This window comes from Sinocyclocheilus anshuiensis, unplaced genomic scaffold (assembly GCF_001515605.1).
Source record: "Sinocyclocheilus anshuiensis isolate Anshui unplaced genomic scaffold, SAMN03320099.WGS_v1.1 scaffold337, whole genome shotgun sequence".
NCBI lineage: Eukaryota > Metazoa > Chordata > Actinopteri > Cypriniformes > Cyprinidae > Sinocyclocheilus > Sinocyclocheilus anshuiensis.
In genome coordinates, this window is record NW_015537968.1 from 1,204,381 (window position 1) to 1,223,617 (window position 19,237).

General features: G+C 37.8%; 1 protein-coding gene and 1 pseudogene across 3 annotated transcripts in view; both read right to left on the minus strand.

The window, feature by feature from the left end:
* The window catches only part of LOC107668671 (dual specificity testis-specific protein kinase 1-like), a 26,428-nt gene extending 14,833 nt beyond the window's left edge, over positions 1-11,595 (minus strand). The window contains exons 1-3 of one of the 3 annotated variants that reach the window (XM_016460648.1): positions 11,467-11,595; positions 10,697-11,129; positions 212-333 (exon numbers count right to left, since the gene is read on the minus strand). In XM_016460648.1, the coding sequence (XP_016316134.1) occupies positions 212-333; positions 10,697-10,897 (323 nt within the window). In that variant the 5' untranslated portion in view covers positions 10,898-11,129; positions 11,467-11,595. Of the gene's footprint in view, positions 1-211; positions 334-10,696; positions 11,130-11,419 lie in introns of all 3 variants that reach the window. The other 2 variants (XM_016460639.1, XM_016460630.1) reach the window with 2 other exon arrangements.
* A 2,208-nt stretch (positions 11,596-13,803) lies between these two features.
* On the minus strand, positions 13,804-18,449 carry LOC107669081 (tripartite motif-containing protein 35-like; annotated as a pseudogene).
* Between the last annotated feature and the right edge of the window lie 788 nt (positions 18,450-19,237).

The following is a 19,237-nucleotide window of genomic DNA, read 5'->3' on the forward strand; positions in this document are numbered from 1 at the left end:
AGTTTAAAATAATTAAAAGGCAGTGAAAACATAACACTCTACAATATATTATGGTATAATATATAATTTTTATATAAATATAATTTCTAGTGACACATATAATCATAGCTTTAATGTTATATTTTGGCAACATCACCACTGCACATATATGGTTAATATTCAGTGTTGACGAGCTCTGTTGTCAGAGGGTATAGATGTGTGCACTGCAGACCTGAGTATGTTGGGATGTCTGAGGCGGTTCATCAGCTGTACCTCCTTCAGCATGTTGGCTTTGTTACTGGCCATGGTGTTCATCTTCAGTGCCATCACCTGCCCCGTGGACCGATGCTGCACCTTCAGAGAAAGAGAGGGAAAATACTTGTCACAGACAGACACTTTAGAGGTCTATTCATGTCTGGGCCAGCTGGACAGAGACCTCTGGCCCTTTTCACACACACACACGCACGCACGCACGCACGCACGCACGGTCGACCGATATTGGTTTTTTGACAGGAGATGCCGATATCTTGGAAAGTAGGGGGACCGATAGCCGATATAAAGCCAATATAATTTTATTTTTTTTTATTTGAATTAATATTTAAGAAATTTGAAATCATTTGACAATGGATTAAAAAATAAATGTGTAAAACAAACACTTATACTTTAGATGACAAAGTATTTTTCACAAATAAATAAATATTTAATAAAAATATAATTAAAAAGGAAGTAAACACTGTAACCAACTCACTCAGTATTCTGGAAAGTTTGTGGGCATTGGGAATCATATTTTTCAAATAAAGCCAAGGTAACACTCATTTTACATACAGCACACAGAGAAAACGACAGAAATACGACTGGGCAAATGCATAAAGCGCAGCATAATTTGAAATCACGAGTTTAAAGTTTAAAGCATTCAACTCACAAGGACCTGGATTCGACTAAGTTTGCAAGGTTTGTGAAATTAAATGTTCATGAGTCATTCTAAGATTTGTTTAAATTATATAAATGCGTATTTGCTTAATGCTCAGGGCAAACGAGAAAGTATTATAATGTTTGCTACATGACAATGTTTTCTATTACTAATAATATAAAAGCAATCGTTATATTACTTTTTGTGTACATTAATTCCTTTGTTTAACCATTAACCTTTGTTTATCTGATTATTAGACAGATTTCTATCCGTATTTAGACAAAACGGTTAACAACGACAGTAAACAAGAGGGAGAATGTGAGCACTGTGTGCTCAGGCGCTGCCGCTCTCAGCACAGTCAAAATAAAAGTCCCGCCTTCTAGACTTCTATTGTTTTTATATACAGATCTGTATATACACTTTTTAACCTAAACCCACCCCTACCCCTAACAGAAAACTTTCTGCATATTTACAATTTCAAAAGTAAAAAAAAACAACTTTGTTTTAACCAAAATATGGTTAAGTAGGTACACACACACACACACACACACACACACACACGCATGATTTCTCTCAAAATTTCAAGTGTACAGAGTCCAGTGTATTTATTGTCAGATTATATGCAGTAATCCGTTTAAAATTATTACAGCTTTCATGAAATAGAAATAGAGTACCAGTATCAATAACAGGTGCACACAAGCATACACACACACACACACACACACACACACACAGGCTGTATACTGGTATGGGGAGCTATGGATATTTGTGTGGGCAGAACACAGCCTATGTTCTTTTTCTCCTCCTCCTCGCTCCATTTCTTTATCCTCCATCTCGCTCTCGCTCGGTTGCTCTCTCTTTGGGTTTTATTTCTCTTTGGGTCTAAAGTACAACCTCTGTGAGAAGTGTTTAAGTGTTCTTACAAAAACTGTTTACTTTATTTTTATACCAGTTTTACAAATGAGGACCTCCCCAAATGGAGGGTTTTGTCGATTTTGTCAGGTTTTGCTCACTTTTGGGTACAAATTTGTCTCCAAAATATGGTTAAGTAGGTACACACACACAGCCTTCGGATTCATCCCAGACTTCAAAGTCCCTGGCTGCAGGAGACATTATCTGTATACCTCCCATGCTGATACACGGTGGAGTCTATATTGAAAATGTGGAATTTCAAATTTAGAAACAAAAGTTTGAAGTTTAAATGTTCAAAAAAAGTTAGTCACATGAAATGTGTACTATTTGTACATCACAAATCAAATATAGGCAAATTTGTAGATGCTTATGGCGTCCATGTTCATATCTTTCATTTGTTTGAGTGGCTCATCAGAACACATCTCACAGGAAATTTGAAACACCATAATATTTTGGTTCATAGCAACTACAAAAAAAAAAAAGATAACCCAGAGCAAGAATTTCCCTAAAGGACTTAAACTTTAGGGACACTTAAACTGCATCCAAGCTTCAAGAGTATTCTTCATCTTTGATTGTCATATGTCTATACAAAAGTAAATGTAATCAAGCAAAAGCAGAAACCCATGCCTGATTGATGACACCCAAACCTGTGCCGTGTTGTCTGGCTGGCTGATCTTGCCTGCAGCACCAAAGTGCGCAAGCTAAGATATCATGATAACAATGAGCACCATTATCTGCTTTTGTGAGTCTCATGAAGATCAATAGCAGGAAACTTTAAAATCCATAAATTATCTGATATAACTCAGCCCTGCAGCTAGAGTGAGGGAGAGTGTATGTTTGCTCACACATTTGAAAGTGTGTGTGAATGGCTTTTATCAAAGGTAAACGGTGCTGAGGTGCAGCACATTCTAAGGGATACAGAAGACACCCTCAACACACATTATACGTATTTCAGTATCCAGTGATAAAAAATATCTGTGCAGTGAGAGTTGATGTACTTTAGGCAACTGAGAGAAAGTCTTGTATTCCTGAGCAACAATAGGTAGTCATACAAGGTATACATCTGTGTGCTTTCATATTTTATGGTGTCGATTCATGGCAAACTCATACTTACAACAAACTCATAATTGCGGATCATTTTTAACAGACTTAAACGGAAAGCTGTAATCAATACTTTCACAAAGTTAATCAAGTAGCTGAAATGAAATTCACCAAGTAATTATGCAGCCATATACAGGTTAAAGGAATAGTTCACCCATAAATGAACTTTTGCTGAAAATTAACTCACACTTTGGGCATTCAAGATGTAGATGAATTAGGAGCATATCTGGAGAAATATACATCACTTATTCATCAGTGGATCCTCTGCAGTGAATGGGTGCCATCAGAAGGAGAGTCCAAACAGCTGATAAAAACATCACAATAATCCACAAGTAATTCACATGTCTCCAGTCCGTTAATTAAGAAGCAAAGCAAAAAGCTGCATGTTTGTAAGAAACAAATCCATCAAGCAGTTTTAACTTTATACCATCTCTTTTGGCCAAAATACAAGTCCATAATCCATAATGCTTCCTCCAATGTAAAAGTCCATCCCCTGTTGTTCTCTCACATCAAAATCCACCGACATATTTAGAACTGTTGTGGGCTGTTTTCGCCTGCAAATGGTGCTTGACCTGTGCATATTTCTCTCCTGATTGAGACGTGATGACATTTCACCAGAGAAAGCAATATTATGGATAGAGGACTTTTGAGGATATTGGCTGAAAGTAATGGTTAACCCTTAAAGACCTAGAACATTTTTGGGGCACCTGACACGTCTGCACTTTTCTTTGTTTTTTAAGACCTATTCTAGCAGTCAGCATCAAGTGTCATATATCATTATAAACAGGAGAACTTGAAGTTTCAGTCTAGCTAATTTAAAGTCCCAGTTTTCCTTTCATTTTCTCTAAGAATTAATGAATTTCCAGAATTTTAAGAAAAACGCAAGCAACAATTGGGTGTTTTTTCTGTGTACTCAAACAGAAACTCCTGAAGTTTGGTTCTTTTTTTCTTTAGAAAGTTGTATCTGGGTGTTTTACACTTCCAAATAAAATTTTGTCTACATATAACATTCCCCAAGCAAGTTATAGCCATTTATTACAATATTGTTATAGGCGCTTTTCAGTGAAAAACAGGTATATTTAGTATACTAACGATATAGTCTAAAAAACATTTAGGGAGTAAAGAAAATGGAATCAGTGTTATATAATAACAAAACACAGTAAAAAAAAAAAAGTGACTTTTTTTTCAGAGAAATATATTTTCAATTCGAGTATGAACAACAACAAACACAAACCATGCAGCTATTTAGTGAAAACAATTGCACAATTTGTCTTCTGCAACAAAAATACAAACAGTGCAAATGATTCACAAACTACACACAAAATGAGTGAGAAATATACAGAGTGCAACAGAAAAAATAGTGAAAATGATCTTTATGAACTATATAAGAATTATTTACATAATATATATAAAATATAAATGGATCGATCCACTGGCTGTATCAGAATCGATTTTACCGGGACATTGCCTAGCAACGCGCAGACATAAATTCCAGTGCTTTATCCAATATGTACTGCTGTTTCATCCTTGTTTTTGGTTTGTTTTATGTCAAAGTACTCAGTCGTGTGTTTTTCTGGGCTTTTTCAGGAGTTCTCTTATGCAAATGTGTTATTTTGTGTTTGTTTTCATGCACGCACGACAGACTTTAATTTCACTTTGCGTTTGTTCGACTTTCCAGTGAAAAATCCTAAATAGTGGTTCAAAAGACCAAAACCTATGTTTATTGGTTGAATATGGGACCGTTTGAACCAATCTGGGCACGGGGTGGGACTAAGCATCAATCTTTCCTGTTTGGCTCGGAGGAACGAAATGCATTGGTTACTTCTGACGAATCAATGTTGTCAAAATGTGATGACGTAATCACGGAGCCTCTGAATATCCAAATAAGACAAATGAGATATCTCAGAAAAGCGCTTTACAACACTTTTTAAAGAATTCAGACATGATTAGCGGTTCAAAAGTTATTAAATATTTAAGAACAATAGTTATTTTTAGCTGCGGGCGGCTGTCTCGTTCTTTGCGGGTTAATCAATAAAGTTTTTACCCCTTCAAGAGTGAGTGCTGCACCTTTTTGCAGACATCATTTATTGGTTGAATATGGGACAGTTTGAACCAATCTGGGCACGGGGTGGGACTAAGCATCAATCTTTCCTGTTTGGCTCGGAGGAACGAAATGCATTGGTTACTTCTGACGAATCAATGTTGTCAAAATGTGATGACGTAATCACGTGCGCCGCAGAGCCTCTGAATATCCAAAGACAAATGAGATATCTCCGAAAACACTTTTTAAAGCATTCAGATAGGATTAGCGGTTCAAAAGTTATTAAACATTTCAGAACAATAGTTATTTTTAGCCGCGGGCGGCTGTCTCAATCTTTGAGGGTTAACTGTCAAAATACCGCTACTAGTTACTGTGGACTGCCTACTATAATTATAACATAAGCACACAAATTAACTTAAACTCATTGGTGGGCACGTACTGCCGACGATGGCACCAGATGTCGGTGCCGCGAGATGGGAGGATGAAGGCAGCAAAGACAAATGAGATATCTCCGAAAACACTTTTTAAAGCATTCAGATAGGATTAGCGGTTCAAAAGTTATTAAACATTTAAGAACAATAGTTATTTTTAGCCACGGGCAGCTGTCTCGGTCTTTGAGGGTTAAAGCTAAAAGTGTCTTGATGGATTTGTTTCTTACAAACACAGTTTTTCGCTTCCCAAGAAATTAATTGATGGACTGGAGTCTTGTAGTTTACTACAACAGGATTATTGTGATGTTTTTATCAGACTCTCATTCTGACGGCACCCATTCACTCCAATGGTGAGCAAGTGATGCAATGCTACATTTCTCCAAACCTGATGAAGAAACAAAGTCATCCTAATCTTGGATGGCCTGAGGGTGAGCAATTAGCTGCAGAGGATCCATTGAGTGATGTAATGCAACATTTCTTCAAATCTGCTCGGATGAAGAAAAAAATAATTTACGGGTGAGTAAATTTTCAGCAAATTTTCATTTTTGGGTAAACCATTCCTTTAATAGGCTAAAACATGCAAAATGAAGATGACGTTACTTTACACCTGGTAGCTGAAAGCAGTATCCAAATCAACCTAATTTTTTAAACAACCAAACAATAGGTGGGGGGCATGTGTAGAGCTTTGTGAATGACAGGTGTAAAAATTCTGTGGAGCTTTCCATGGAATTCTATGAGGACAGAAACCACGCAGCCTGCCTATAAATGATCTGTACAGCATTTGTTTTTGATAGGGAGAAGAGGTCTGCATTGGTTTGGGGAAAAAAAAATGGCACAAGCTGGATTTAATCTGGGGTTGCCCACAAAATTGTCAATGCACACACTAACACACGCATTGAGGTTGCTCTTGCTCAGTATGCTGTTGAGTGTATGAAAAACAGAGGTGTAGGAGTCTGGATGAGCATGTATGTGATGAATTTGATTTCCATCAGCATACTTCTCATATTGCTGTTTAGACAGGTGGTTCAAGACAGACCTTACCAGAGCAGAGCATCATTAGCACCCACTCTCACACCACAGCACGCTGCCAGAAACAGTTAAAAGTGCCCCATAGAGCACTTAACAGGCCCTAAATTATCAGACACTAAAAAACATTTCTATTCTTTAAAGCTTACATCTCTTATAAAATGATCCTTACCGTGAGCCTGCACTTTATGTTTTACATTCATACCACACACCCTGTATATTTGTATAACGTTCAAATAACGTTCATAAAGAGACACACACTACATTTACACCCAGTTTAGCTGTTATTTTTTAATAGGGATGCACTGATATAAATATTTGACAGAATTTTAATAAGAATTAAAATATTTTATGTTATGACAAATAACAGATATTAAAATTCTATAATAATGTTGTCTAAATAAATTACAAATAAAACACTAAAACCAAAGAACAATACTTTGAAATGCTATAGATGAATCCCAACATTACAATTTACTGTATGAAAAAATGTATATTCATTTTAAGATCTGCTGAAAATTAAAATGACATTTAACAGTCAAATTACTGTTGTTTTAAAAGATTAACTTTTTAACTTTACCTCAGCTAATCTAATGGGAAATGAGCAATGGATCAACCAATATATTACATATTATATGGTATACATCCAATATACTGTATAAAGTCTAAAATTGGCTACTAACTAATATGGTAGATATATTGTGCAACCTATAATGTGCATATATTGTGAGGTTTTTATTCAAAGTGAAAACATTTCTTGCAAGGACAATCAAATTTACAATAGCAATACAAGAGCTAAGCTTCTAAACCTAGAACTTTTGGGTTAGCAGCAGAAATTTTTAATCACCATGCCACCAAAGCTTTAAATACTGTATATCAAAAACACACACCTGTAAAATGCATCAAAATGTATTCACCAGTAGGCTTCAAATTGTTCAGACTGCACTCATATTTAAAGCATACGCAAACTCAAACAAACATGCGCAGGAGCTCTGCGGCAGCAATGGAGCTTGACATCCATGCATGCCCTGACTAGTAAAAGACACTGAGGAACAAGAATAGGAAGACGGAGAGGGAGAGAGAGAATGCAATAGGGAAGCACTAAAGGGGACTTGGTGTTGTAAATCCAGGCTTTCGAAATCATGTCAAAACTAGCTTGCAAACTGTTTACAACCTCAAACTTTCCAACCAATCAGAACCCGTCTTTAACGATCAGTTCACAACTCTCCTTTCACTCAAAATCACACTGACAAGAGGACTACAATGTACAGAGAGTACTTTTAACCACACTCCTCATATCTATATTTAATGGAAGTGAGCCCATTTAAAACGCGTGACACCAAAGAGGGAACCAGATCCCACCGATGAGCGTCTTTTCTAATCGTGGAACCCAAAACGTGTTACCGTGACATCACCTCTTTGTCAAACGCAGATCAGTGTGCAGTCACCAGACTTATTACAGTATTTCAGGAACACACTAGGACTCAATGAGCACACTTGATACAATGACCCCAACACAAAGCTCAAATGTACGGCTAATAAAATTAGAACCTACATCTCCATTAAGAACTCTGCATTGTCATTCTTCAGATAAGATAATTATATCATCTACAGTGCCCAGTGTCTGGGTGCTTAACACCACCAAGTGTCATGTGAAAACAACTTATGCTATAGGTTTCCTTCACTTTTCTTATTGCATATCCTGTTGTTTAGTGCTAGCAACAAGTTCACATGTTTGATTCTCAGGGAATGCATGTACTGATATAACCAGTGTCGGGGGTCACGCATTACAAGTAACGGAAGTTACAATCAGATTACATTTTTCAAATAACTAAGTAAAAAGTTATTGTTTTTTTCCATTTATTCACTGACACCTCCCATGCTGAGAGAAATTAGGAGTGAGGTGCACAGGCAGAGGAACTTCCTTCAGGCTGAGGCTTATTAAAATCACTTTTGGTGTGGCCTTTACAGTTCCCAAAAATATAACTTTTGTTATCAAATATAAATAAACAAGCCAAGCTCAGGTGACACAAAGTAAACCAAAAGTAACTATGTAACACTTAGTTACTTTTTTATGGAGCAACACAATATTGCAATGCATTACTTTAAAAGTAACTTTCCCCAACACTGGATACAAAGTTTACCTTGTATAAACCATAAGTTTGGAATTTTGGATATTGTCTATAAACTGCATAAATGTAAACGTAATGTTTTATTATTTGCAAACTTGAAATATTTTGCAATGTATAACTTTCTTTGAAACAAATGGCACTTCGTTTGATATTTTGTTATCTAATGCAATGACTTTCATGCGTTTTTAAAAGCGGATTAAAAGCCACTGTACATTATATACTAAACCACGCTGCATGATTCTATTTGTGAGTAAAAAAGGCACAGATAGAAAAGAAAAAACCTTAAGACTTAATTCTGGCTGTCCACCTCCATCAGATTCTTGTAGAGGAATCTCACATAAATAGCAACTTTGTTTTGGCACAGCTTAAAAGGAGAAAGCCTGCTGATCCCACAATGAGGTGAGCATCAACCCAAGAGAAACATAAAATCCCCTCGTCTTTCATCACTTGTTCTGATTTTATCAAGATAAGCAGAAAAAGGGAGAGAACCGGAGTAGTTAGAAGAAGAACATAATGGCTGAGCTTTTATTTCCCCCCACTTCAGGTCTGATGAAATGTAAACCAAGCCATTATCTGAACAGGCAAACGAAAGAGGTTTTTCTGACTAACCAATTAGAAGAGAATGAACAGAAACATTTTTCAGTCCAGTCCTTACTGTTGACACAGACTGCAAAGTCTTTAAAAAATAAAAACAGTACCTGAAGGATCTAGGCCATTCATGTAAAGAATTTGTTAAAAACAAAAATTACCCTCACAACTGTGGACTATTAACCGTATTACCGAAGTTATTACCGTATTTGGTGTCTGGTCAGTAAATTGGGTGACAGGGTGAACTATGAGAGGGATGGCTAATTAGGTCTCTTCTCTCTGTCGGTCTCGGTCTCATATGCACACACACAAACACAGGAGTAGAGTTTCCAGCCCACCTATGCACCTTGTCAACGGGTATCTACTTTCACACCAACACAGACCTACTGTCCTTACACAGGTTATGACCCCTTTTCTCTAACAGGAAGGGAACAGCCAGAATGACTGCTGCCATCATTAGAATTTTGCAAAGAGGTTCATAAATTGATGGTCTGGCCAATCAATCATTCTGAGAGTGTAAAAGATCATAAATCTGCAGAACTACAAAACCTGGAGGCATATTATGACACACAATCATAAAGTCAGCTTGAAGTGAAAAGATATTTAGGCTAGTTGTCCAAAGTCAGTAATAGAATCACATCATATACAAATCGATAACAGGATTATTTCTGTTATGTAGGACTTTTTGAGCTCTGTAATGTTCATTTAATAAAATATTTATATACAGGTGCATAGCAGAAATATGATCTGCTCAGGCTTAGGCACTTAAAGCAAAACAATTTACAAATGCCAAGAAAATTAACAGGATGAACAGGATGGAACGTAACAGAATGGAAATAAAGAGCAGAACGTAGCCATTGTTCATTGAGGGATTAGGCTAGCCTTAGGATATCAATAAAATGAGTTTAGATATTTTTAATCAACTTTAGATAATATAATTCAGATTTTGGTTGTAATACAAATTGTATTAAACAAGATATTAATGTAAAGTGAGACAAGCCAACTAATAAAACAAATGCATTCGTATTTGATTCAAAAACTTGCTTTTGATATTAGAAAATATTACCACTATTAATATTTATATAGACTAAGAGGGTGGAAAGTGAAAAGGCAAAAATGACATCTGCTTAAACTAAAATAGTGAAAGTGTTTTAAACTTTACTCTTATGTTAAATGATTTGTAAAACTATGAGAACTAATGAATTCCATCCTATAAATTTGTGTTTTATTCAATATATTAGGATATCGATGAAACAGAATTACGCATTTGTTTACATGTAGTGTTCCTCTATATATATATATAGGGGAAGTCGTGGCCTAATGGTTAGAGAGTTGGACTTGTAACCCAAAGGTTGCAGGTTCGAGTCTCGTACCAGCAGGGATTGTAGGAGGGGGGAGTGAATGTACAGCGCTCTCTCCCACCTTCAATACCACGACTGAGGTGCCCTTGAGCAAGGCACCGAACCCCCATTCCTAGTATGGGTCACCATACTTGGCCACATGTCATCCACTTTATATACACATTGTGCTGGAAATGCAAAAACACAAACAAACATGACATAAATTACATATTTACCTTGAACACCTCTGAGAAGAAACCTGAGCCGATTTTCTCGCAGATAAAGTCATCTATTCGTGCCAGGCTGGACACTGCGCTGCGCAGCGCCCGGTAAGAGGACGGCCTGGGCCGGTGCGCTCCGTGAATCCCGTGCAAAAAAGAATCCGAAGCCTCCGGGTCCAAGTCATCTTGATCCATAACGATGGTCCCGGATGACATTATCTCGCGCACTCTAAATTCCACCACGAGCGTTTACATATTTCTGACGCTCACGCAACACTGCAGTTGCAAGGTCCCTGTAATTGTTTGACAAGAAAAAAGAGCGGGTCAGCCTTTCGTTCAAGTTAAGAAAGGCTACGCGCAATCCCCGGTGCGTGACCGATCTTCAGGGCTCGTGCGTCGCTTCCTCCATACTGATGTCTGGCCTCATTTTCAGTAACGTATCACATTCCTGCTTAAAATAAGAAATGAAGAATCGATCTCAATAACAGTTACATTTAAATCCTCTGATCACTATCTGCGTTTGCAAGCGCGAGACTTGCGGTGAACACGTTTTAGTTAAGTTGAACTAGTGTAAAAGATAGTGTACGGCGGCATCTTCCGCTACAGTCGGACTGCGGATGATGAATTGGAAGTGAGGCGATACGAGCGGTCATTTTATAATGTTATTTATTATCTAAATTAAGGCTGTTACAATCAACATCATAATTTTGCCACCGTGTCGTTTATCGTGATGCTCACCTGCGCTGCTCTACAGGTATAAACTTATCGAGACTTCGTTTCCCCACCTTCCAGTTCTCAGGCCGTTGTAAATATCCTAAAATGATGGAAGCGTTTGCTCAGTTCCCCTCGTGTTTCATTTTGAAAGCGACTAAACGGGGAGTCCCTCCTGGCGTCTGTGTGTGCAAGTCGCAGGAAATGTGTGCAGACTGAGTTTGAGTTCTTATTGGAAGCGACTCACCTGGGCGGGTCCAGCGGCGGCGGCGGCTCACCTGCGGGCGAGCGCGCAGTCAAGCTGCTGGTTTGACAGATGAGGCAAAGCTCATGTTTTTTTATTTTTATTTATTATGCTTCCTTTTTACAACAAACAAACAAGGTACATAAACACTTCACATAATCTAACAACACGTGAACAGCCTTAGGTTAAGCATAACCAGTGACAAACAAGATCACAATAAACCAACAATAAAGAAGAATAAATAAAACAAATAAAACAAACCAAAAGGGGCTTTTTACATTAGTTTATACATGCCCCAAAAACGAAATCAATTTGAGAGCTTTCTTGTTTTTAAGCAATCCTAAAGATTTGCACAAAAGTTTAACCTCATTCATCCACTGGTTAAAGTTGGGTTTCGATTTAAACAGGCGAAGCTCATGTGGTGCTGCTGCGTAGCAAACAGGGGCGCCACGCCCGCCATACTTTTAGCCCAAATCCCCGTCGGTTGTGCAAATTATATTAGTTGTGCGAATGTTATTTGTAATCATTTGGAAGAAAAAAAATGACTTTTTAAAAATGCTTTTAAACGACTAAATGATTAAATTCCTAAATTATTAAATGCATTAAACTCAGCCTGTCGAGGATCGTATCGACAACAATCGTGTCTTATTGTTATCATTTGATAAAAAACACATAGCCTACCGGAGATTATAATGTTGCAGTGCAACATTAAACAGCATAATTCTGTAGCTATTTCAGTAATGTGTATTATTTTTAGAAGGCTTTGTTGATAATCTACGATAAACTGGCCTACAGTGCTGTGAGAAACTTTATACGAAGACAACACCTATCAAATCTATGATGTATGAATTATTGAGCAAGACCGTCACTTAAGATATTTATGAGCCTTAAAAGTGCTTTTGTTTTGACGATAGTATTGGACGCCCTTCAGTTTTTTTTAAAGTTTGTCAAATGTGTGACGCCCTTTTGTGGATAAATAATAGTATAATATAATGCATTAAATATGTATTAAAATATTTAATTTAAAAACATTAGGTTTTTAGTCACTCTTTAGCTTCGTCATAATATGACCTTCTGACTCTTGGAAGTTGTGAGCTGAATTTCATGGTGCAAGAATATAATATCTCACGGTAAATAAAGCACGCATCTGGCCTCTTGAATAAATGAGTCAATGCTCGAGCGCACAGAGCTCATTAAATTGCTCTCGTTGACGTTAATGGGTGTAGAGTTGCATGCAGCAGAACATGAAGGCGAGTGTATCGTGTGTGCGCACGTGTGTTGTATGCCATAAAGAAACCGCTCTTGTTACTTTATGCTGCCATCTAGTGGTACAAGACTAAAGAGCAACATTTCCTAAAATTAAGATGGCCCTGATAGATCTGAGGGATATACTAGAGCAGGGGTGTCCAAACTCGGTCCTGGAGGGCCGGTGTCCTGAAGAGTTTAGCTCCAACCCCAATTAAACACACCTGAACCAGCTAATCAAGCTCTTACTAGGCATACTAGAAACTTAAAGGCAGGTGTGTTGAGGCAAGTTGGAGCTAAACTCTGCAGGACACCGGCCCTCCAGGACCGAGTTTGGGCACCCCTGAACTAGAGGGATCCACACTTTCTTAATCTTGCATTTTTACTTAAAATAAGTATGTGTTATATGCGATTCTATATGTATTTGAAAAGCAACTGAAAATTATGTTCTAATAATTATGAAAATTATGATCACCAGGAATAAAGAGTGATTGAACTCATGGAGATATTGGCCCTGCTCTCTGTCTCATGCAGAACAGTGCTTGGGCTTTGTCCACACATTTCATTGTGAATATTTATCTAGATTTAAGTAAATAACTGACCTACGTTTTACAGTCATATATGTGTGTTACAGATTTTGAATGCATTTTGAACTTGTTTAAATAAATGAAAGGTATTTCATCATGGATGAAGTACCAAGTTTTAAAACATTTTATTGTTTGTCTCAGGTAGTAAGAAAAGAATTGTGCATCACAGGAATGACTCTTTTTACAGGTCAGTATCACATCAGAGTAGAGCAAAGAACGAAAATGCTTGAGCAAATATTTCTTGAAACATGCATAAAATAATTTTCTACAAAAATGCTGAACATTTACTGTATTATGTAGAGTTGTACAGTCTGTTATTAAGAATGTACACACTTTCATTCTTTAAACAAAAGCATACATATTTCAGATTCATGATTATAAAAAAATCCTTTTCATCTTAATATTTAGGTGTAATTCATTCATTGTAATCAACACGTGAGATGATCAGTGGTGCTGAATTGTTTACCTGCATTAGTCCAAGGGCTTAAACTGGATAGAGTTTCTCAGTGAAAGACTGACCGGTGAAAGAGTAGATATGAGACCTGGACTTCACATCATAAAAAGAGACCAGACCTTCCTCATAATCCACAAACACACCCACCTTCTGAAGCTTCAAGTTCAGGGAGAGAGAGACAGGGGAAGACTCACAAGCTTTACACTCTTTTTCATTACTCTGCCACAAAGTCCAATTTCCATTCTCAGGACACAGGTTGAGCACCCCCTTCCTGTTAAAGGATTCTCTTGCCACACCTAAACTCCACTGAGGCTTTCCCTTAACCTGCACCTCAAAATAAAACCTCCCATATGAAAAGCCCTTCTTTCCCAGGACAATCATATATTTATCAAATCTCTTGAGGTATAGATGAGTTTGTTTCTTCATCAGAACAGATTTGGTGAAATTTAGCATTACATCACTGGTGAATGGGTGCCGTCAGAATGAGATTCCAAACAGCTGATAAAAACATCACAATATTTGTAAGAAACAAATCCATCAAGGCATTTTAACTTTACTGTTGCTTCTGGCCAAAATATCCATAATTCATAATACCTCTTTAAAGTCCTTCCACTGTTGTCCTCTCACATCAAAATCCACTGACATATTTGTTTAGAACTGTTTTGGACTGTTTTCATGTGTAAACGACTTTTTCACTGGAGAAAGCAATATTACGGATAGAGGATTTGTATTTTAGAAAGCAGTGGTTTGACGTTAAAAATGTCTTAATGATGAATTTGTTTTTACAAACATACATATTTTCACCTCACTAAACATTAACTGATGGACTGGAGTCATGTGAATTACTTGTGGATTATTGTGATGTTTTTATCAGCTGGACTCTTATTCTGACGGCACCCATTCACTGCAGGGGATCCACTGGTGAGCAAGTCATGTAGGCCTGCGGGTGTGTACATTTTCGTTTTTGGGGTGGACTATTCATCTAAGGTGTTTTAAGTGAGTGTATGTGACTGAATAGGATCATACACTGTACCTGCATACTGCTGTATCCTCATCAACACTGTGACATTCATGATAACAAAAGATGAGATCTTCATTTACATACAGACACATTTATGAATTGAATTGCATTTGCTTGCATTTGGGATTGAGCAGCCTGACAGAAAGAAGAAATAATACACTGAAGCTTGATGCATGTGATTAAACGAGTGTATGTGCTCATTTAATAATAAAAAACAAGGACCTTTCAACTGCAAAAAAAAGTGTTGAAAAGTGTTCATTCTGTAACTGCTAAACTATGCTATTAATTGTGAAATTAGAATCTGTAAAACTTACCAGTTTGACTAAGTTTCTCATCTAGAGTCTCCTGCAGCTGAGTCAGACCTCTTCTCAGAGTCTCCACATTCACACAAGTGTTAATACGGATTCCATTCCAGATCTTGGAGTCTAAAGGCCTGCACAGGGATGGATAAATCTACAGCAGGAGAGAGAGAGAGAGAGAGAGAGAGAGAGAGAGAGAGAGAGAGGGGGGCGAGAGGAGAGAGAGAGAGAGAGAGAGAGAGAGAGAGAGAGAGAGAGAGAGAGAGAGAGAGAGAGAGAGAGAGAGAGAGAGAGCCCCCAACATGTTGTGTGTTATCCTGTGATGTGAGCAGAGAGAGAGAGAGACACACTGACCTATAGGAGGTGCAGGTGATCCTCAGTGTGTGAGAGCTGCTCCAGCTCAGTGTTTCTCCTCTTGAGCTCAGTGATTTCCTGCTCCAGCTCTTTAATGAACTCCTCAGCCTGCTTCTGTACAGCTTTCTGCTTCTTTTCCATCACCCCCAGCAGCTCAGACTGACATCTCTCAATGAAGCGGATCAGACTTGTGAACAGCTGAACATTGTCTGCTCTCTCTTTTTCTGTGTTTTTCTGATTAGTCAGATTTGTGGGGAAAAAAATCAGAACTTTTTAAAAAGCGGAGTATCTGATAAATCAAATTTATATATAAATTCAATTTAAATAAACTTGAGTTTGTAAACGTACTTTTCTTAGCTTTACTGAGTGTTGGATTTCTTCAATCTTCTTCATTCTGTCCTGGTGTCTTTATCAGTTGACTCTATGGGCAGAGAACAACAACAATAATAATAATAATAATTATTATTATTATTATTAATTCATTTAATTATATATATATTAAAAGCAAGCTTATAACGTTTATAAACAATTATATGAACGTACACATAACAAAATAATAAAGTAAAATAATTAAAAAGCTATCCTGAAAAAAAAAGATGCCTTAAGAATTAAATAGACTAATGGATGTTTCATATGTTTTCATTTTGGTATTTCCTACCTTCTTCTCTTCACTCCTGCACCTGCTCTACAGGAACGTTGTTGTCCGCCACAGTGCAGATCGCACACATACATGTCTTATCATCTCTACAGAATGATACTGGATATATTTTTACAGGGTCTATCAGTCTGTGTTGTTTTAAACCTGGAACTCTCAAATGACGCTCCAGGTGAGTCTCACAGAGCGCTTTTCCACTGCATGGTACGGCACGGTACGGCTCGGTACGGTTCACTTCCACTTCGGTTGGGGTTCCAAGCGAACCGTACCGTTACCAAAATGTGACGTGTAAACTCTGCTGATCACGGATTGGCCGGAGAGAATCGTCACTACCTGCGTCACTGAACTTGCGACACAAACACAAAAGAACCGCTAGATTTAAATCAGCACAGCCAGCGAAGGATCGAATGCAACTGTTTTGAACGAGCGCACCTTTTTTTAACAACCAAAAAGTGTCTGTTCCCCCTGTTGCGGAAGAACAGACGTTCTTCTCGTTGATAGCAGAGGAGCGGATCCAGCGAGAGTTTGATGGGGCGACGCGGAATGAAAAAGTTTTTTAGGAGTCGCGGCAGTAGAGGCGGCGCAACTATAATGACATGTGAATAATCCCGCCCACTCTAAAGCGATACTAAACTGCAGTGGAAACGCAAACCGAGCCGTGCCGTACCGTACTGAGCCGTACCGAGCCGAGTCGTACCACGCAGTGGAAAAGCGCCAAGAAAGAGCTCTGACACGCAGGGCACGACTTCATGGCTTTCTGTTTTGTCTCTGTACAGATATCACACAACACTGCAGGTATTTTCAGATGATTTTTCTTTTTGTAGTGATCTACAATATCTCTGAGTGTTGTATTGACCTTGAGCTTGGGTTTTTTGGTTGAATGTTTCTTGACAAATTGGCAGTGGTGGACAGTAACGAAATAGTTTTACTTCGTTACTGTACTTAAGTACATTTTTCAAGTATCTGTACTTTACTGGAGTTGTTTTATTTTGAGTAACTTTTACTTTTACTTCACTACATTCCAAAGCATAAGATCGTACTTTTTACTTCACTACATTTCATATGTCATATATCACATATATCACGTGCTCCGACTCGCAGAAGCGGTGTCTGATTCATGAACGAACTGATTCTTTTCCATGAGCCAGTTAAATCGGTTCGCAAATTGCACCAAACGATTCATTCACGAATTGGAATGATCCGATTGCAGCTGTTCTCGAGTCGACAACTCACTGATTCAAATGAACCGTTTAGTGCGAGTCTCCAGTGAACTGAATTCACAAGTAAGAACCGGGAGATCTTGTGAGCGCGCGCGCGTCTGATGCTGTTAAAAGTAAGTTTCCAATGTCGAATTTTAGGATTAATTATTGTAACTGAAAATCATATTTAGATCAAAGCTGTCAGTTGTTTGTGAACTAAATCTGCTGTAAGGGGTTATCTGTTTAAGCCTACTGAAATGCTTGAATGCAGACACATTAACATCAGTCTCTATGTTTTAGGTCAAAAAACATTAAAATAACACAGATTAAATAAAATAGCTCATGCAAGTTCATCTTCCCCGCTGCTGTAACGTTAGCAGTTTTACTAAAATGCTATGCATTTAGCCCTTATGTGACGTCTGTTTTTATATTGTTTGTCAGCACACATAGCCTAAGTTTACTATGTATCTGGATCAACTAGCCGAGTAGACAAATGTAAATGTTTATTCATAACCATGCTGAAAATCAGTCAATAATGTTAGCTGATGCTAACTGTCTAGCTAACGAGCTTGCTGGTGCTAAATTGAGGTAATCAAAAAAAAAAAAAATAAAGTCCAAATATATTTATTCAACCACATAGATAATTACATCTGAGGGAAAAATTTAAGCTGTGATGTTCAGAACATGATAACTACAGTAATTATCAAAGTGGGAAGTGATGCCCTCTGGGGGCATTTGGCCAGAATTGGGCAGCTGTAGTCGTGCCTGTTGTTCCAGCATTCTTTAAGGCAGATCTTGCAGAAGTTGTGTCCACATGGAATGGAGACTGGATCTGTGAACACATCCAGACAGATGGAACACTGGAGTTCCTCAGTAAGAGGACCAGTGGAGGATGTCAGGGCTTAAAAGAAGAGATATAAATGAGATATAAAAAAAAGTATCAACTACATTTCTCACATTCGGACTCCTGTTCTCTCTTGGTTTTGGAGATTCTGCCATTGCTTTTGTCCTTTTTAAAATTTAAATGAATAAAATAACACATCAGGTCTTATTTCCCAGCAAAAATCATCACCAGTGTATTCAAATAGAGTCAAATAACACACATCTTAAACGGGTCCTATTATGCTCTTTTACAAAGTCTTGATTTTGTTTTGGGGGTGTACTAAATCAGGCTCTCATACTAGGTTGTTCGAAAAACATTATTTTTCACATATTTTACATTATTACAACACCTCTCTCCCCAGTCTGGCATGAACGGCTCAAATAGTTCCTGTATCAAATGAAGCCCCGCCTTCTGAAACACGAAATGTGCTGTGATTGGTTAGCTGGGCTAGTGTGTGTTGTGATTGGTCAGCTGGGCCAGTGTGTGTTGTGATTGGCAGCACTCGGCGCCTGGTCGGGAAATGTCACGCACCTTATCATAGCCGCCTGCGAGCTTCAGTGTAAATATTGCGTCAAAATCAAATCAATTTGAGCATGATTTAAACCCGGATGATTGTAACCACTCTAAGTTCGTCTGCCTTGGGAAAGCTAGCGTGTCGCCGACATTGTGATAACACTCGTTGCCTTCTCTAGTGCAGCTCAACCAGGTCTCGTCCCATTCGTCGATATTTGTTATATCACAAATCCCGGAAAATATGCATTGTAGTCCAAACGAGTCGTTCGTTGTAGTTTTTAAAAAGTGATTTCTGTTAAATAAAATATCTCCTTTTGAAGTGGACTTTGAGCTTTGTAACTTTGCAGATCTTTCTTATGCTCAAACAGCAACATTACAGACTAACTAAAGT